Raw genomic sequence first — 17,209 nt, 5'->3', positions numbered from 1 at the left:
ACAGAGACCAAGAGGAGTTGAAGATCAATTTTATTTCCATGTGTAGAGAATGTTGAGATCAGAGCACTACTGAATGAAAAGACGACCTTCAACACTCAATGTCTCTGTATTTCTATTGACGGCAACGTTTCAATCAAAAGTACATTGGCCCAAACTAAAACTCAAAGTAATCTCTATAAGAAGGCATGAATTAGAATACAATTTATGATCAATACAACATATACAACATACCACCACTAGAGCAAGAGCTATAGAGATCTTGAGACCCCAACCAAAAAAACAAAAAAAACCTAAGAATAATACACACAGCAATCAGCAAAAAGCTAAGCTCGATCAGAACCAAGAAACAGTGCACTCTCTCTCTCTCTCTTTTTCTGTGCTGAGCTGAGGTTACGTGATGAGAAAATATCTCCTACTCCCTACCTCCTGAGCATTTTATGAATACAGGCTACAGCTGCAACTGCCAGTGGAAGAGCAACATGCTTCAAATTTTTCTTTCAAGATCTTAGTAAACAACCACAGCCACCAACAAGCTACTTAGAACCAATTCATTCACGGTTCACATAGCGAATTCATGAGCTCCCGTGGTGAACCCCAGATTGGAAGATCGAGTAGAGATTGAGTAATCTGTTCCTCTTGTTCACTACACATTGCTTCCGCTATGTCACACAGATTCGAAACATCACCAATGATAGCTTCCTGGGCTTCTGCCTGCATGGAGGAAGAAGGATTAAGGATTGCAATTATATTGTGCCAGTGGAACCGTGGAAGGATTTCGCCATACCATACAACCGTAACCCAAAAAATAAAAAGCTTTCTTCTCCGCCTCACTCTCCATTGGTAACTCAATTTTAAGGTCAATAAGGATCGAGGCAACGTTCGTAAGACAAGCACCGATGATACTAAAAGCAAGCATCACTGTAATTTTATATTCAGCGGAAGCAAAATATTCCAGAGCGAAATCAAGGAATTCAAAGAAAATAATAGCGGAACGCTAAAATGATGTTTGATTATTGGGAAATCACAGAAATCTTTGTTCTCAATTTTCCACAGAGTAAGTGTAATAATGCCAAAATCAGCTCAACTGAGCCCCGAATTGGTGTCGTGGAGCATAAATTTCTGGCCTTGCAAAACCCTAAGACCCAAAATCTTTCAATTTTCATAATTCCTCACCAGCTAAACAATTGTAAAACCAAAGGAAAGAAATGCCCTTTTAACTGCAAGAGAAGCTCATCCACCACTGACCCACAAACGGACCCTTGAAGCTCAGAAGGACCCGGACCAGCCAACGACGCCGTTTTCTCTCGGTCTTTCTCTGTCAATCGATGTTGCTGTTGTTGTTCTTGAAGATGGCATGTCCTCTCTTCAACTGCGCGCAATGTGCTCGACAAAAGTTCCCACTGGTCCATCTCCGCCTGGTACTGAGTTTTGAGCTTCAAAAGCGACTTCTTCTTCGGCTCTCTCCGGAGTTTCTCGGCATCCTCCTGTAGATCCGCGGCAGACGCAGACGGTGGAGCCCGGAGCGACGAGTCAGCAGATTGGTCGACCCGGCGCTTCTTCCTGCGTTTGAAAACGAAGCCGTCTTCATTCACGAGCTCCCAGTCTTCGTCGTCTTCCCAAGCTGCTGCTCCTGAAGCTGTTGACTCCACCATTATTGCTCACAACGCAGCCACGAGCGGGAAAAACTGAAAATTTGAGACTGAACTAGTGAAATACCCCTTGAAATTGTACATAATTTTCAATTAGCCCCCTATTCTTTTTTTTTAGAAAATTAAGGATATGAATTTTTTTTTTTCGTCAATTTACCCCTGCCGTCTAAATCATCAACATTTCATCCAATTTTCAGTTAAATTATTTTTAAAATTATTTTTTTGGAAAAATTTTGAAGAAAAATAGGAAAATTAACCCAAAAAAACAAAGAAGAAAAAGATACTAAAGAAAAAAGATCCTGAGAACCCCCACCTTAACTTGGTTTCTGATTCCTTGAGAGAGAGTTTTTTTTTTTTTCTAGTTGTTGGGTTGTGTTTATTTCAGCATTTTTCTTGTTCTTTTGATTGTTAGCTTTATGTTCTCTCACCTTGAAGAGAAGACTGAGGAGATAAATGTTGGGTTGATCAACACAACGAGGGGACCATGTGGGTTTTTTGATGGTTGAGATTTGGCATTTGGTGGAAAATTTGAGGCAGACTTGCCATACATTTTCCTCAAATTGCAATCCGTATAAACCAAATCAATTTTTCTACCTGTTAGTACGAGTCACAGACTCACAGCCTTACCTCTCAACCTTCGTTCGTGGTGCCATTTAGCTGTTTGTAACAATCCTAGAAACCCAGAAACCCAGATCTGGTTTTTCACTCCTCCCCCACAAACCCAGAAACTCTAGCCAGAAATCCAAATCTGGTTTTTCACCCCTCCCCCACAAACCCAAAAACTCCAGCCAGCAACCACAAACCCATAAACCCATATCTGATTTTTCACCCCTCCCCCACAAACCCCATAGGAAAATTGACAACAACAACAACAACAAGAAAAAAAAAAGAAAAAAAGAAAGAACCAAACCTGTCGCCACTCCCCTCCCCCATCTATATATATCTCCTTCAGCAACCCTAAACCTTAACCTGAGCCGAAATCCATCCCCACTCGAGATCTATTCCAAGCCCTAGCCTAAACCCATCCCTAACCCTTGCCCCCAAGTCCCACGGTTTTGGGTTTAGCCAAAGGAGAAGAAGCAAGGGAGAGATAAAGGCAAATAGAAGAAGGAAAAAGAAAATGAAAGAGAGGACGGAGACAGAGGGAAGAGAAAAGAAGAAGAAGAAGAGGAAGAAGGACGAGAGAGAGAGAGAGAGAGAGAGAGAGAGGGAGAGAGTTTTCAGTTTTTATTTTAATACTATTATTTCAATTTTCCATTTTCTTATTTTATTTTTCCATTTTTATTTATTTTTAACGTACAAAATGACTATTTTACCCTCATATTCACTAGTAAACCCAAATTTTAAAATGACAAAATTCGCTCCAGTTGCCTTCAGGTGGACACTTCAGTATGATGATGTGTTATGACATGCCACATGCCGAGAGAACGGCGTCGTTTTCACTTTCTTAAGGAAAACGACATTCCGTTTTCTTTTTCTCGGTTAATATGACAAACGACCCCCAAGAAAAGGGGAGGACATGGTTCAACTCACACAGTTGGTCATTACGCTTTCTTCGAAGGAAACCTAAAATGGCCTGCCAATAAGTATCACCTCACCTATGGTTTTCTTCAAGGAACCCCAGCTAACGCCATGAGTGCAGTTGCGCGTGCTTTTGTAACATGGCAGGGCAACACACACTTCACGTTCAGCCAAGCCCAAAGCGTTGAGAGCGCTGATCTAAAGATTGGTTTTGGGAGGGGTGATCATGGAGATGGGGCTAATAATGCATTTGATGGCCCAGGTAAGACCATAGCCCATGCTTTTCCGCCGTCTGATGGGAGATTTCACTACGATGCTGCTGAGACGTGGGTGGTGGGCGCTGTACCGGGTGGTTTCGACTTGGAGACTGTGGCTTTGCATGAAATTGGACACCTTCTTGGACTTCACCATAGCGATGTTCCAGGGGCTGTCATGCAATCTGCAATTCCTCCTGGATATACCCAAAGTTTGCATGCGGATGATGTTCAAGGAATTAGAGCTTTATACAACACTTGATCTTGATGATGATCAGGTCATCAAAATGTTTTTATGTTTTTATGTTTGTCATGTAAGGTACCTCACCTGGAGTGAGTGTGCGACACAATATATTGCATTAAAGTTGCGGCATATTTATGCTGGATATTCAATTGTTTGAAGCTCGTAAATTGTGATATTCACCCCATTTGGAATTTTTAATATTAATTTCAGCAGTTATTTATAGTATAATTAAAATTTCATTTTCTTGTTAGAAATTTCTTTGGGACGTAGAAAATTTGATTCTCTCGCGTATAAATCTTAATTAGAGAACCTTCATAGGTTGTACTTTCAAGTCATAAACGATTAGTAATTATTAAAAAAAAGAAAAAAAAGAAATTAAAGTGAAACAGGGGTCAATTCGATTTAGATGAATCAATAGTCATCCATTGTTTGAACCAAAAAAACTCAACAAGTTTAAACTTCAGTTAAGCAGTGCAAGTATGGTCTACCAAGAAACACTTAGCACAACAAAGTAACAAAATGATAGGTAATTAAGGGCTCGTTTGGTATCCTACTTGGATCCAATTTTATAAACTCAAAAACAGATTTGAAATCCAAAGCCCCAAAAACCCGTTTAGTAGGCCCATTTTTAAAAACACAAAAAGTGAGATTTTTATCCAAAACCTGGTTATAGTACTTACAGACCAAAAAAAAAACTGGCGTGGTGCCAAAGAGAAAGATAGTGGATTGGTGAAGAAGAGTGAAGGGTGAGAAAGATAAGTGTGAGTGGGGTTTTGGAGGAGAGGGTTTTGCTTTGCATTTTTTCTTATTTTTCAGGAAAAATGGGGCAGAGAAAGTTCCAACCAAGAAAGAAACACAGAAGAATGACAGGTCCACTGGAGAAGATGAAGTTGATGTCCTTATTGTACACTGAAGAGAGGAAAGTTAGGAAACTAAGACTCTCTTCCTACTATAAAAAAATGGAAAATACTAGGCATGCCACATTTTTATACCACACTGTGTATCACCTCTTTAATAGAGGTGGATCCTATTGTATTGGTGGGCTCCACCTCTATTAGAGAGGTGATACATAATGTGGTATAAAAATGTGATATGCCTAGCATTACCCTAAAAAAATAGGGAGTTTCACTAAAATACCCAAAATGGGGGCTGAAATTATAAAAATACCCAACACCCAAAACACTTTATAAACATACCCAAAACTCATCATTACACACACTCAAAACCCATTTATAAACATACCCAAAACCCATCATTACACACATACCCAAAACCCATTTTGGGTATGTTTCTATGTTTAAATAGTGCTTGGGTATTTTTATAAATACATGTCTAGGATTGGGTATTTTTATAAATATCTAAAAAAAAATATGATCTTTTGAGAGATCTTTTCGGTCCCCACCACACCAAGTCTTTTTCTGTTTTTTTAAGAGAGAATCCATCCAACTCTTTACAAAACATCTTAGTTAAATAAATAAGTAAATTATCTATAAAACATTATATTCATATCTCTTTTTTACGTCCCTACCAGTCTTTTATTTTTGTTGTTGTTGAGCAGGATTTCAAGTCTTTATAAAAAATTAGTCATTGATCAAGTCTTGTACCTTTAAAAATTGCACATTCGTTGATAATTAAATTCCTGGGTCTGCCAGTGATTACAGAGAAGCATGTTATTTGATGTGTGTTTGCACTTGTACATAGTTACTTTAGTTTACTTTGACTTTGACTTGGAATATGCTTAGATTAAATTAGGACGTGTTTCATGTGTTGATCAGGTAGTCGATCAATAAATAATTATATTCTCTTCTGTTTTTGTGTTTTGGGTGAAAAAATAATTAGTCTCTTTATTTTTGTGTTCTTGCCATTATTCTTCTCACTCTTTTTTTATTTTTTCTTCCCCTTCCCGGCCATCGTCTGGAACCTCAAGACCAAGCTAGCTACAGTCAAAGTCATGGCGTACCATACATAGAAGAAGACCCGGCCGGTTCAAAACCAATACGAAAATTTGAGTGTTATTATATCAACGTAACGCCAACGCTAATCTATATATACACACCTATAAATAACACTCCAAATGTGAAGCTTGAATTGCAACACAGATTCAAAATCTACTTCCTTTCTAGCTATACCACTAGCATCAATCAATGGCATCAAAATCCTATCTTTCTCTCCTCCTCATCCTCCTTTCTCTCCTCTCATCCCATGCAACCTCATCAGAAACCCACAACCAAAAAACAACATCACCATTCGAGTTCCTTGAGCATCTCAAGGGATGCCACAAGGGTGACAAGGTTCAAGGCATCCAAGACCTCAAAAAATACCTCGGAAAATTTGGTTACTTAAGCAGCAACAATAATGGCCACTTCAATGACGATGATTTTGACGACCAATTGGAGTCAGCCATCAAAACATACCAACTCAATTACCACCTCAAAGCCACTGGAACTTTGGATGCTGAAACTGTATCCAATATGATGATGCCACGTTGCGGTGTCGCAGATATCATCAATGGTACCTCCTCCATGCGATCAGGCAAACAAAGGCACCCTCACCACCATCACCACGGAGGACACACAGTTGCTCATTATACTTTCTTCCAAGGAAACCCAAAATGGCCGACCTCCAAGTATCACCTCACCTATGCTTTTCTTCAAGGCACCCCAGCTGAGGCCACGGGACCAGTTGCACGTGCTTTTCAGACATGGGCCGCCAACACACACTTCACTTTCAGCCAGAGCAATCAGAACCCCGATCTTACGGTGAGTTTTCACAGGGGTAATCATGGAGACGGAGCTCCGTTTGATGGGCCAGGAGGGACCATAGCCCATGCATTTGCGCCAACAAACGGGAGATTTCACTACGACGCGAGTGAGCGGTTTTCTGTGGGCGCCGTGAGTGGTGCTTATGACTTGGAGACTGTGGCTTTGCATGAAATAGGACACCTTCTTGGGCTTGGGCATAGCTCTGTTCAGGGAGCTATTATGTACCCGACTATAACCCCTGGTGTGACCAAAGGTTTGCATGGGGATGATATTCAAGGAATTAAAGCTTTATACAACGCTTGATCATCGGTTGATCATCTCTTGTCTTAAAGCTCACTTCATTTTTAAGTTCACCCAAAGTCATGAACCTTTCATTATTCCTTTTTGTTTTTTGTTTTTTTTTCCAAATAAAGTACCTCACTTACAAGCGTACTAAAAGTTGTATCTGAAATTTCTTAAATACAAATTTGAATGATTTATTATTCTCTGAAATTTCTTTGGAATACAAGTTTGTCTCCATTGCAATCATAGAACATATCATTACTTTTATAGCAGTGGCGATTGTCTTATAAACCATGTCCTCTCTCTCTAGGGGTCAACTCAATCTGGAAAAGTAATTAATATGAAACTTTTCTCTTTTAGGGTTCTATAAGGAATCCGAACTCAAAATTTGAGGTTCAATTCCACCAGTGATGTCTTATAAACCATCTAAATTGAGACATCACTATAATATCGCCAAAGTAAATTGAAAGAGAAAATATAATTGAACCTAATATAAAATATTTTATAAAATTATATTTTTGAACCATGTCCTCTCTCTCTGTCGTTAGTTTATAAAATATTTTTGATCAAAAGACAATATAATTTTATTATATCAATAGAAAAAAAGTACAAAGGACACAGACTATAAAGGGAGCCATCTAGATAGCAACATGGCCCAATGATATAAACCAGCGGAAAGGCTGAAACGATTTGGAGAGAATCACTCTTGAAAATTTTGTTTGTCCTTCTTTCTTGCCATCGCTTCAAACCTCCAGACCTAGCAATAGTCAAAGTCATGATATTACACTAAGAAGAACCGGCTCAAAACCAATATGGAAATGGAAATTGGGATGTTTATGTCATTGTATCCCCACCGTCGGAGAAAAATTTATATATTTATATTACACTATTTTGCTATTCCAATTAATCATGTTCCATCACGCTTGACAACTTTTTCACATTGCAGAACATGATTGTATGGGGACAGCAAAACAATTCCATGTGATATGCAAAACAGTATATATATATTATTACATTACAAACCTATAAAAAAAAAAACCACTGAAAATATGATGCTTTTGCAACATATCCAAAACCTGGTTATTACTTGCTAGATATAGTATAGCATAATCGCATCAAAATCTATTCTTTCTCCCTTCACAATCACTCTCCTCTCCCATGCAACGTCATAAAAAAAAAAACATTATATATCCCCATTCTCAATTTATGAATATTAATTTTGATGTTACGAAAATTTTAATTGAAGACCCTCTAAGAGATTATATATAGAGTTGTAAACATGGTCCATTTACTAGTACATTTCCACTAAATTGGTCCATTTTTTTCCGAAATAGAGAGGGGTTTACAAGGAGATGGACCATTGAAATCCATTGGATGATAAGACAAACTTTACTACGCAATGTTTAAGAGTTACAACGAAATGAAACTGGGTATGACCATTTTGTGATAAACTTACACCAAAAATGATAACGTAAGGCTTGTATCTAACAAAATGGACCATGTTCTTCACTTTGTGCATTGGCAAGGACCACAAGTTTTTCACTTAAACCAAAAATTATTTTTAGTTAATAATTTATTTATTTGTCTATAAGCAAAACTTTTACCATTAAAAAGTATAAATATAGCTAATAGGGTCTAGTCCAATCAGAAGGGACCTTGACTTGCAGACCAATTGTCTCAGGTTTAAAACCCCATGACACCTTGGTAGTGTGTGTGTGTGTGTGTGATAAATCATTTCCCCTTGTAGTTTAGACTATTGCTTATATATATATATATATATATATATATATATATATATATATATATATATATTTAAGAAGGGAAAATTTGCATAAATGCCACCTAAACTTTTAGGCATGTGCATCAATATTAATTTTTATTTTTAATCATCTGAACTTTGTAAAGTGTTGCAATATACCAACTATGTCTAACTCCGTTAAATTTAAGGGAATTTTCATCAATTAATTATAACTAAAAATAATTATTAAAAAAAAGTTAACCTTTATATCAGACTTCCCCTACCCCTTACCAACGCCAATTGTCATCCACACTAAGCATTCCACATTGCTGGATGGAGGGGAGAGAGAGAGCCTTGAATAGAATGTGTGATCTTGTATTTATGTTTTGGTCCTTGTGAATTGCAGTAAAAAACCTTTACAATCATGACTTATACTAGTTGTGAGAATATCATTCTCTCGGTTTTGGCAACACGAGAATTGCTTGACTCTTGCCTGCATTTTTTTAGTGTGTAGATCAGAATATAGCCTAACGGTTGTAACGTTTTTGGGCAGTATATATTTTATTAATTTCTCATGCTTGGCAACCACAGAGATGCATGGACATATGGGGTTGTTGATCCCAATAGTCGAACTGCAGTATTATTTGAAATTGCTCGTAGATATGCTCTTTTGATGCATTCGGGTTCGATTCCAAGAAAGATGATTATTCTCTATAGTGAATTGACGGAAATACCTTTACATTTTACAGAAATTTTAACGGAGTTAGATGTATAGGTGGTGGATTACAACACTTTACATAATTTAAATGGTTAAAAGTAAAAATTAAAAGTTCATGTGGTAATAGCGCACATGCATGCCTAAAAGTTCAAGTGCTGTTTATGCAAATTTGCCTAAAAAAAGTATAAATATAAATTGATAAAATAAATGTTAGCATAAATCATAAAAGATAATAACCACAAGCATTCTATATAGGATAATAAACACAAGCATTCCACATTTATATACCACATTGTGTACCATTTTTTCTTTTTTCTTTTTTGTTGAGAAATTCTTGAATTGCATTCATAATTCAGCCAAAAAAGCCATTAGTCACAAAGAGCTAATACAAACTAGCCACAAAGGGCCATTACAATAACGGAGCGGTCTAAAATCAAAATTAAGACAATTTGATGCGCCTCCAATAACGATCAAGCGGGATCGAAGAAACTCTTGCATATGCATCCCAGCTAAGATTGCAAACTCAAAATAATCAAAAAGAGATAAAGCTTAAAAAAATAAAGTCATAACAATACAAATAAAACTCTCACAAATGAGAGGTGAAAAGCTCTCATAAAATGAGAGCTGAAAACTACATAGAGAACCCAAAGAGTCCCTATATGACTTATTCTGAACATAAAGAAATTGCAAAAAGGATGGTGGTGGAGATCCTCCATTGAAACGCAGGTGGAGATTCGACGCTGAAACGCAATGCTAGGAGGAAAATCATAACAAAACGAAGATAAATAGGGATAACTGTTTGTCTTTGAAAATGAGGAGAGAAGAGATGGAGGAAGAGAAGAGGGGAGAGGGGAGGAAGAACAATGGCTTCCTCCCCCTCAAAATGAAAACGGCTCTAGGAGGGTTTTTTGGGAGAGAGGGGAGAGTGCGTAGCACTTCACTAATAGAGGGTAGTTGTTTAGACTCAAAGTAATGCATCTGCATTTACTATGGAAGGCCCAACTCTCAATCTCAATGTGGAAGTAGAGTTGTAAGTCTTCTCATTAGAGAGCTATAAATAGCCCTCCAAAGTATGAGGCTTTTCCACAACATATTCGAAACCAAAAGTATTTCTTACTACTAGCTTAGCTAGCATCAATGGCATCATCAAAAGCTTCCACTCTTTCTCTGTTCACAATCACTACCCTGCTCCTCCTTCTTCTCCTCCCTCTCCTCTCCCATGCAGCGTCATCATTTGAGTATCTTAAGCAGGTTAAGGGGTGTCGCAAGGGTGACAATGTCCAAGGCATCGTAGACGTCAAAAAATACTTTGAAAAATTTGGTTTCTTGAATGGCCATTCCCAGAATGATGATTTTGACGACCAATTGGAGTCGGCCATCAAAACTTACCAAATCAATTACAACCTCGAGGCCACCGGAAGGTTGGATGCCAAAACTGTGTCAAACATGATGATACCACGTTGTGGTGTGCCAGATATGATCAATGGTACCACCTCCATGATATCAAGAAAGATACCGCACCAATAGGGGCTCACAGTTTCTCAATATGCTTTCTTCCCAGGAAACCCAAAATGGCCTTCGTCTAATTATCACCTCACCTATGCTTTTATGCTTTTCTTCCGGGCACCCCAAATCAGGCCAAAGATCCAGTTAAACGTGCTTTTCAAACATGGGCCAATAACACACAGTTTACGTTCAGTCAGGTCGAAGAATATGAGACGCTAGATCTGACGATCAGTTTTGAGAGGCGCGATCATGGAGATGGGTATCCGTTTGATGGCCGAGGTGGGGAACCCGCCCATGCTTTTGCGCCAAGGAATGGGAGATTTCACTACGACGCTGATGAGATGTGGGTTGTGGGTTCTGTGAAAGGTGGCACGGACTTGCAGAGTATTGCTGTGCATGAAATAGAGCACCTTCTTGGGCTTAATCATAGCTTTGTTGAAGAAGCTGTTATGTACCCCTATCTCAATACTGCAACGGTCAAGCGGAATTTGAAGCCTGACGATATTCAAGGAATTAAAAATTTATACATCATTATAAGAAAGGATCGAAGACAAAAAAGCAAACAAGTATCTCTACATATTATAAAATGAGATGTATCTATGTGGTTTTTTATATATATCTCTACATAATATTATAAAATGAGAGATTTATATAAAAGCATTGGAGTACTAAAAAGAACCTGCATGTACATCTCTCTATAAGAAACGATAGAAGATCCCAAAAAAAAAAAGATTTTCTATTTAAACCCCACACTTCTCTTAGTTCACCCCATGTTTTAAGTTCACCTAATCTTTTAATTTAAATTTTCACAATTTCTAAGAAAGCCCCACTATCTTCCCAAACTACTCTTAAATACACCCCAAACTGAAAAAATAAGAAATAAAAGAGATTTTCTATTTAAACCCCACAATTTTCTTTGTTTCCAGCAAAAAAACACAAATAAATAGAACCCTAAACCCGAAATTTAATAATTTCTAGAGAAAGAGAATAACCTTACCTCTCTCCAAGAACTGTAACTGGAATTCCAACACTTGGGTATTGTTGAGTTGATAATCAATAAGCATTTCCATCAACTCCCACACATATTTAAAGAGGTAGGCTCGTCAATTTTTTATGTATTTAAAAGAGAAGAGTAATCTGACAATAGGATGTAGAGGAGTTTGTATTTTTCTAAAACTTGATATGAAGAGTGGTGGGATGTGTGGGGTGTGGGGTGTGTGTATAGATGTACTGGGGTTAATTATTAAGTTGGATGACTTTTTTTGTCTTTTTACACAATAATAAAACTTACAGCTTAATGATTTAAGTATTGGGGTGAACAAAGAGGAGTGCGAGGTTTAAATAAAAAATCTCAAAAAAAAAGAGCATTGAACTACTAAAAATAACTTGCATACTTGAAGACAAAAAAAAAGCTTAAGGAAGGAAACACAATGCTGGGATTCAAACTCGAGAAGGACTTGAATTAAAAACCAGGCCTAACCAACACCGCTGGCGTTACTTTATGTCAATATATCTTTTATTTGATTTATATAACCGTTAAATATGACCTGACAAAGACCAAAAAAAAATAATTTTGGGCCCTGGCTCAATGCGGTTGCACTTCCTGCCCTGGCTCAGGGCCGGGCCTGAAGAGGAGTCAAGATAGAGTTTTAATGGAGAAGAATAACTGCAAAGAGCGTATTCACATTATGATTTATATGTTTTCTGATTTTAGCGTGGTTTTTATTTATTTACCAAATGTATTTTAATTTTAACCTACAATAACAAATTTTGAGGTTACCTCAAATTGAAAAAGGAAGATCTCTCTCTCTCTCTCTCTCTCTCTTTCTTAATTCAATGGTCTATATCCTTTGGTGTATCCATACACCATACGACTGTAGAATTTTCCATGAATTAGTTTAAATCGTTTAATTGATGAAGTTTATTATGTGCCATTCTTAAACTTCAGTTATAAGCAAATTGGCTTAACTAATGCAAGTATATATCGTTTTCCACAAACTAACAAAACAGACAAATATTGACACATGTGGAATGGTTCTTCAATCTTTCATTTTAATACCAAGAGTGGCCTTTAAGAATCCAAACAGAGACATCATATACTTAACCTCTTCAACAATTTTATTTTTTTCGGTCGAAGACCTCTTCAACAGTTTGAGAATGCTAAAATAGGTGAGCTATATTAACAAAATTCTCTGCAACCTCTTTCTCTCTCTTTAGAACTGACAAGTTGACATTGGCTCTTCAAAATATCTATTTTACCTTGGAAGTACAAAATCTACATTGAAAATACTAAAAACTTGCACTTTTTCTTTTCATATAATAAATACATAGACATTTTTTTCATATGTTTTTGAAGAAACCCACATTATTGAAAGTGCTAAAAAACAAACATTATATTAATTGAATTGAAGAGTATGGTGATGCACAAATTATTAAAGTAGCAAATAATCCCTTTTTTTTTCAACTAACTTGCCACATAGGTCAACAAACTCCAATTTGAAGAGTTTAATTTACTACTCATTGGAGAAAAATGAATTATTCGAATTTCGGAATTTTGTTCAAACATTGGAAAAATAACATGTCCTACCGTACTAAGAGTTACGTAGTCAATATATTTAAATCTTGTTTCATGCATGGACCCATATATTATGCTTGACCGAAGGAAGCAGTGGCGGACGCACAGAGGGACAAATGGGGTCAGGCGACCCCATGGAAGCTTGGAAACGTAGTGGAGAAGGACTGGTGCGACCCCATGGCTGGCTGGTGTGCGACCCCATGGCACACACCAAGTGCTCGACGAAATACCCAGCAGAGGAAGAAGAAGAAGCTGGCGCAGGCAGCGCCTGCCTTGCGCGCGCGCGAGTTCTTCTTTTTTTTTTAAACCACCTGGCCAAAACGACGCCGTTTTGGTCCAGGCGTGTTAAATTTTTTTTTTAAAACCTGGCTCAAAACGACGTCGTTTTGAAGCCAGGTTTTTTTTTAAAAAAAAAAAACCCATCAGCAGCCCCCTATCTACCCGATTCTAATTCCCAGCAGCAGCATTTCAGTTCATCCCAAAACCTAATTTTTTTTTTCAAAATTCCCTCTCCTCTAAAAACCTAACTAATCCCCCCAACCGCCACCACCAACCACTACAAGCCGCCGAAACTTAACACTATGACCCCATGGCGACGTAATCCTGCGTCCGCCACTGGAAGGAAGGACTTGGCCAAAAAGACTTCATAGGGGTCTCCCTTAGAATGACTACTGTTTAAGACTCAAAACGACTCCTCATAGCGTAGATCTTTCCGAGCTAAGAATAGTCAGTAGCATTACTTCTACCAAAACTGCAAATATTTCCCAAAAAAAAAAGCACAAAAAAAAAAAAAGAAGCCAAATTGAAGTCGTTCCCCAGTAGCATGAATTAATGCCTCTATTAGGCAAAAAATAAATAGAAAAGATATCCAAATAAATACCATTTTTTTTTATATAAAAAAATGCTAACAATATATTTCTTGTATATTTTGGCAACCCAACAGGCGAGATGGCTCTCTCTATGTATTTTTTCAATTGATTTAATAAAATTATTTCTCTACTATGAACACTAACTTTGACCAGAACATTAAAATTATCTCCAGCGTTGAGGTCAGTGGATCAATATGTATAGCTTCGACATCTCTGGCGCGCTAGTCACGCCCATGAATCCGAACTAAGAACAAGTCTCATCATAATTGTCTTCTCTTTTTTCTTCTTCCACCCGGCGATTGTCATGTCTCCAACCGCAAGACTTAGAATACATTTACTAAGGAAGGCCCAGCTTTCAATCTGAAGGAGAAAATTAGAGTTGCACCGTCTCACGACCGTTGATGTAAGTCTGCTCATTATACACCTATATGTAGCCTTCCAAGTATGAGGGTTTTGCACAGCATATCCAAAACCAAAATTATTTATTTCCCAAATATACAATGGCATCATCAAAAACTTCGACTCTTTCTCTCTTCGCAATCACTACCTTTCTCTTCATCCTCCTTTCTCTTCTCTCCTACGCAAAAGCCTCAGAAACCCACCACAAAAAAACATCATCACCATTTGAGTTCCTTGACCATCTCAAGGGGTGTCACAAGGGTGACAAAGTTCAAGGCATCCAAGACCTCAAAAAATACCTCGAAAAGTTTGGTTACTTAAGCAGCAACAATAATGGCCACTTCAATGATGATGATTTTGACGACCAATTGGAGTCAGCCGTCAAAACATACCAACTCAATTACCACCTCAAAGCCACTGGAACATTGGATGCTGAAACTGTATCCAATATGATGATGCCACGTTGCGGTGTCGCAGATATCATCAATGGTACCTCCTCCATGCGATCAGGCAAACAAAGGCACCCTCACCACCATCACCACGGAGGACACACAGTTGCTCATTATACTTTCTTCCGAGGAAACCCAAAATGGCCGGCCTCCAAGTATCACCTCACCTATGCTTTTCTTCAAGGCACCCCAGCTGAGGCCACGGGACCAGTTGCACGTGCTTTTCAAACATGGGCTGCCAACACACACTTCACCTTCAGCCAGAGCAATCAGAACCCCGATCTGACGGTGAGTTTTCACAGGGGTAATCATGGAGACGGAGCTCCGTTTGACGGGCCAGGAGGGACCATAGCCCATGCATTTGCGCCAACAAACGGGAGATTTCACTACGACGCTGATGAGCGGTTTTCTGTGGGCGCCGTGAGTGGTGCTTATGACTTGGAGACTGTGGCTTTGCATGAAATAGGGCACCTTCTTGGGCTTGGGCACAGCTCTGTTCAGGGAGCTATTATGTACCCGACTATAAGCCCTGGAGTGACCAAAGGTTTGCATGGGGATGATATTCAAGGAATTAAAGCTTTATACAACGCTTGATCATCGGTTAATCATCTTTTGTCTTAAACCTCACTTAATTTTTATGTTCACCCAAAGTCAGGATCAGGAGGAACCTTTCATTTTTCCCTTTTGTTTTTTTTGTTTTCAAATAAAGTACCTCACACTTACAAGTGTACTGAGATTTTCAAAGACAATAAACAACTAAAAGTTGTATCAATTAAATGTTTGAATGATTTCTTCTCTGAAATTTCTTGGACTACAAGTTTGATTACGTTATGTCTCGATAACAATCATAGAACATATAATTACTTTTAACGCAGTGGTGATTGTCTTATAAACCATGCCCTCACTCTCTTGTAGGGTCAACTCAATCTCGATTAATTAAGTAATCTCTTTGGATTTACCGTTTTAGCAATTCGTTTACTTGTTATAATGTGAGAATCCAAATCAAACTTAATTGGCACTACGGTGCAGCCAAGGTATTATAAGTAAACAATAATGCAAAACTTTTATTCTCTAACGTGTGACTGTCGGACATGACACATGGATAATTTGACTCAAAATTATGTTTTCAAACATATGAACAGATTTTATGGTTCTTCATTCTGTGATTTTAAATTAAAAACTAGAGTAGTTTAATTTAAGTGATGGATGATTAATTAGGGTGGACCCTTGAGGCTAGTTGACCCATCAATCAGTATGTAGTATAATTCAAGGAGGAAGACAAAACTGCTAATGCTAAACACGTTATACGGATCCCTGTTTGAATGACCATATAGTTTTATACTTTAGCGATAGTTCGAGCTAATAAATAATCACTCTCTGATTAATTCTGTTCTTCTCAAGAGTTTGGAAATCATTATGAAAATTATAGTTATAGTCAAAGTCATGATATATTCTGCCGGCTCAAAATCAATAATTTGGAAATTATGTTAACACATCCTCACCGTTAATCTATCTATCCTCCTAAAGTTTGGCTCAATTACCAAATAAATCTTGTCCTTTAACTAACATTTGAGTTTGACTGACTAACTTAATGGAAATCATTAAAAAAGACAAAAACATCCCTATGTTCAGGAGTTCCTCTATTCAGCCTTGTAAGGTGTTCCTTGCTGATTCACACGAGATTCCACGTGTCCCATGCTACTCGGGTCAGAGCGTAAGCTAGTGGATGCTTTCGACTATTTTTAAATATTTGAAGTTATTAGATTTTTTAGTAATTTTTTAAGGTTTGATTATGTGTCTTGTTTTAAACGGTTAGATTATATTAAGATGGTAAAGATTTTGCAAAATACCAATAAATGCGTAAACTCTAAATGTAAAGACTCAAGATCCATCTTAGTCTCCTTTTGGAAGCATTAAAAAATATATATATTATTAGACTTTGTTGGCCATAATTTCTTAGGTTCGAATAAAAAAGGTTCAGACTTTTATTTATTTATTTAATAGTTGATATCAATTAATAATCCGCCCGAGTAAGGGAGAAGGGGGAGAAGAGAAGGGTTTCTTATGTTAAATGGGAGGGCTGATATTTTTATCTTTCTTTTTCTGTTCAGAGTGGGCGTGAGTGATGGCAGAGGATGAAGGTTTTGTTGTATTTGATTTGGGAGTTTTTGTTGTTGTTGTTGGACTGTTAGTGATATCCACGACGTTTCTAATATGAGATAAGAGTGCTAATTGAGGGTAAT

At 37.7% G+C, this 17,209-nt stretch overlaps 1 protein-coding gene and 4 pseudogenes across 2 annotated transcripts; 4 read left to right on the top strand and 1 right to left on the bottom strand.

Annotated features, from left to right (window-relative positions):
• Positions 1-248: 248 nt before the first annotated feature.
• On the bottom strand, positions 249-2,540 carry LOC148296117 (uncharacterized). Of its 2 annotated transcripts, XM_088250395.1 has the most exons (4): positions 2,078-2,531; positions 1,219-1,685; position 1,135; positions 249-711 (listed from the first exon to the last, which is right to left on the bottom strand). In XM_088250395.1, the coding sequence occupies exons 2-4, from the start codon at positions 1,650-1,652 to the stop codon at positions 553-555; spliced, it is 594 nt and encodes a 197-aa protein (XP_088106521.1). In that variant the 5' UTR covers positions 1,653-1,685; positions 2,078-2,531; the 3' UTR covers positions 249-552. The 2 variants fall into 2 exon arrangements, with proteins under 2 accessions (XP_088106521.1, XP_088106520.1); XM_088250394.1 differs by lacking the exon at positions 249-711 and having other exon boundaries at positions 953-1,685; positions 2,277-2,540.
• Positions 2,541-2,997: 457 nt separating this feature from the next.
• On the top strand, positions 2,998-3,842 carry LOC148296116 (metalloendoproteinase 3-MMP pseudogene; annotated as a pseudogene).
• Positions 3,843-5,812: 1,970 nt separating this feature from the next.
• LOC110747149 (metalloendoproteinase 2-MMP pseudogene) lies at positions 5,813-6,733 on the top strand (annotated as a pseudogene).
• A 3,569-nt stretch (positions 6,734-10,302) lies between these two features.
• Positions 10,303-11,264, top strand: LOC110766552 (metalloendoproteinase 2-MMP pseudogene; annotated as a pseudogene).
• A 3,300-nt stretch (positions 11,265-14,564) lies between these two features.
• Positions 14,565-15,729, top strand: LOC148296115 (metalloendoproteinase 2-MMP pseudogene; annotated as a pseudogene).
• The last annotated feature ends 1,480 nt before the right edge of the window (positions 15,730-17,209 follow it).

This window comes from Prunus avium, chromosome 3 (assembly GCF_965620075.1).
Source record: "Prunus avium chromosome 3, drPruAviu1.hap1.1, whole genome shotgun sequence".
NCBI lineage: Eukaryota > Viridiplantae > Streptophyta > Magnoliopsida > Rosales > Rosaceae > Prunus > Prunus avium.
This window is presented reverse-complemented; position numbering and strand designations above follow the sequence as displayed.